This window comes from Ammodytes marinus (assembly GCF_949987685.1).
Source record: "Ammodytes marinus genome assembly, contig: scaffold_40, whole genome shotgun sequence".
Taxonomy (NCBI): Eukaryota; Metazoa; Chordata; class Actinopteri; order Uranoscopiformes; family Ammodytidae; genus Ammodytes; species Ammodytes marinus.
Genome location: NW_027648104.1, coordinates 140,001 through 142,500, shown reverse-complemented (window position 1 = coordinate 142,500; position 2,500 = coordinate 140,001). Strand labels below are relative to the sequence as shown.

The window sequence follows — 2,500 nt, the reverse complement described above, 5'->3', positions numbered from 1 at the left end:
TTCAGACACACACACACACACGCACACACACACACACACACACACACACACACACACACACACACACACACACACACACACACACACACACACAGGCTTTCCAGGTCAGTCTGAGGGCAAAAATCAGTTTGTTCCTAAAACTAATTCAACCAGATATGGAACTCAAACTGTGTGTTTAATGTTTACCTCTTTATTTGAGATTTCAACAAACCGATATTCTTTACAGTTTTTTTTTCCTTTTTTTTTTTACAAAATGAACCAAAATACTGACACAAATAGAAAGATCTTGGGTGGAATATGATAATAAATATGAAAATGTAAATGTGTGTCTCAGTTTGTGTACCACGCCTGGATCACTGACTCCAGAACAGCCATGAGAGCTCGAAGCAACCAGAAGAAAAACTCCGCCGAGAGAAAGAGCAGGAGGGAGGAGAAGAGGAAAGGTGAGGTGGTTTTAAAGAATGTTTTTCATGTTTATTTTTGATGTATTTGTCATTTTATTTGTCATTTTTGAATGTTTTTTATGTTTCATTTTTTTTTTACTTTTTTTTGTCTTTTTTTAAACTATTTTGGGGGAGACTCTTTCAAAGAATTTCAGTCACTCATGGCATACTATAAAATGTATCTTTTCACTGATTGAAATGTGTTATTCTCACACTCCAAAGTATTATTCGGTAGGAATGAAGACAAGATTTATAAATACATGATTATGACAGTAATGTAGACTAGAGTGTCGTCTGCATATCGGCTTAACTTCTGACTGTGACTTTTATCATGATATAAGTCATTTACACAGGCTCTATTTTGTGTAAATTCAATTAGTTAAAGGCTTAAAACGACTTTTCATTTTCAGCAGGAATCGAGGTGACGGAGGAAGAGGAGGAAGAGGAGGGAGAGGAGGGGCCAGGTAGGAGATCTATCCATTAACATTACCATAGCAACAACCTATACATCCATAGCAACAACTGTCTACACGTCAATAGATGAGCAATCGGCTCATCAGCATGCTGTGTTCTAAGAATTCAATTGATTTGGAAAAAAGTATGTTTCAGGGTTAAGGTTAATCAAAATCTAAGTATAAATACGTATCAATATATATTTTTTTAACCATATACCAATGAAGAGATCATTGTCCTCGTGCTTTGTACATTATGACATCACTGTTGTGTATTTCAGACACGGTTCTGCGGCGGATCTCCAACACGTCTCGGTTCTGCTGGGTCCTACTGTCCGCCCTGTTGGACTCGCTCACTGCCTGGCTCAGCGGTCTGTGTCAGGAGCACGTCGACATCTCCACCGTGCTACGCATCGAGCGCTGCATGCTAACACAGCAGGCCAAGCAGGTAGGACTACAGAAAGCCCACGGGAACTACAACTAAGATGGAGGATGGTTGTAACCCTTTCTGTTGAAGCTGGAGTTAAATTATTACCAGACACATGCAGTGTTTTTTTTAACAATTTTTTTTAAATGAAAGATTAACGAATCCTGCAGGAAATATCAAGTCTTTTATTGTTTTGATTTAAACTCTAAATATAAAATTATTTTGTGATCAGCAGTTTCTCGTTCCTATGGAAATTCATGTTTCAAATAAAAGCAGAAAATAATCAAATAGTATGGTTCTTTTAATCCTTTAATTAATTGAATTTACAGAAAAAAAAATACTATATTATGATGTATACCATTGCCAGATACCAGGATTTTGACCATACTTCCCAACCCTAGTAAACAATAACTTCAACTAAAATGGCGGATGGTGGTGACGGTTTGTCTGTCTCTGTTCAGGGTCGCGTTCCCACCAGAGAGGCCATCCATCTTTACTACCAGGAGCAGATGCTGAAAGGATCTCGAGACTCAGGCCTGAACTACACTACCCATGATGCCGAGGGGCAAGCAGGTAGGACTACAGACAGGCCTAAAGAACTACAACTAGGGGTCCAACCAGTAACCATGAGGTCTCTGGTTCCTCCTCCCAGTAACCATGAGGTCTCTGGTTCCTCCCAGTAACCATGAGGTCTCTGGTTCCTCCTCCCAGTAACCATGAGGTCTCTGGTTCCTCCCAGTAACCATGAGGTCTCTGGTTCCTCCTCCCAGTAACCATGAGGTCTCTGGTTCCTCCTCCCAGTAACCATGTTTTAATCCGGTGTCTATGGCTGTGTTTGGAAGGCCCTACTAACGTCCTACTCATACTAATTTTGACGTGATTGTTAAGTGCTGTCTGCATGGTGTATATACATGTTGAGTATGTAGGAGGGAGGATGTAAGTATGGCTTTTTTAACACAGCCCATTTCTTTATATGTCCATGGTTCAGGGTCGTGTTCTAACCAGGACCTGGACTACACTTCCCATGAGGCCGAGGGGCAGGGATACGCACAGACAGGAAGTGAAGCAGAAGAAGAAGAGGGAGTGAGCCCTGAAACACATGAAAAAGAAGCAGAGGTGGAGCATTGCCCAGAATGCATTGCAGCGAGAGCCAAACAAAGATGGCGGCCCAGACTGAC

The 2,500-nt window shown here is 41.0% G+C and overlaps 1 protein-coding gene across 1 annotated transcript in view; it reads left to right on the top strand.

Moving 5' to 3' along the window:
* LOC307271046 (piezo-type mechanosensitive ion channel component 2-like) overlaps positions 1-2,500 on the top strand; it is an 87,279-nt gene that overhangs the window by 58,645 nt on the left and 26,134 nt on the right. Inside the window, exons 38-42 of the mRNA XM_080054923.1 lie at positions 335-443; positions 854-907; positions 1,177-1,343; positions 1,784-1,895; positions 2,311-2,500. The exon at positions 2,311-2,500 is cut by the window's right edge and continues 66 nt beyond it. Coding sequence (XP_079911049.1) covers positions 335-443; positions 854-907; positions 1,177-1,343; positions 1,784-1,895; positions 2,311-2,500 — 632 coding nt within the window. The remainder of the gene's footprint in view (positions 1-334; positions 444-853; positions 908-1,176; positions 1,344-1,783; positions 1,896-2,310) is intronic.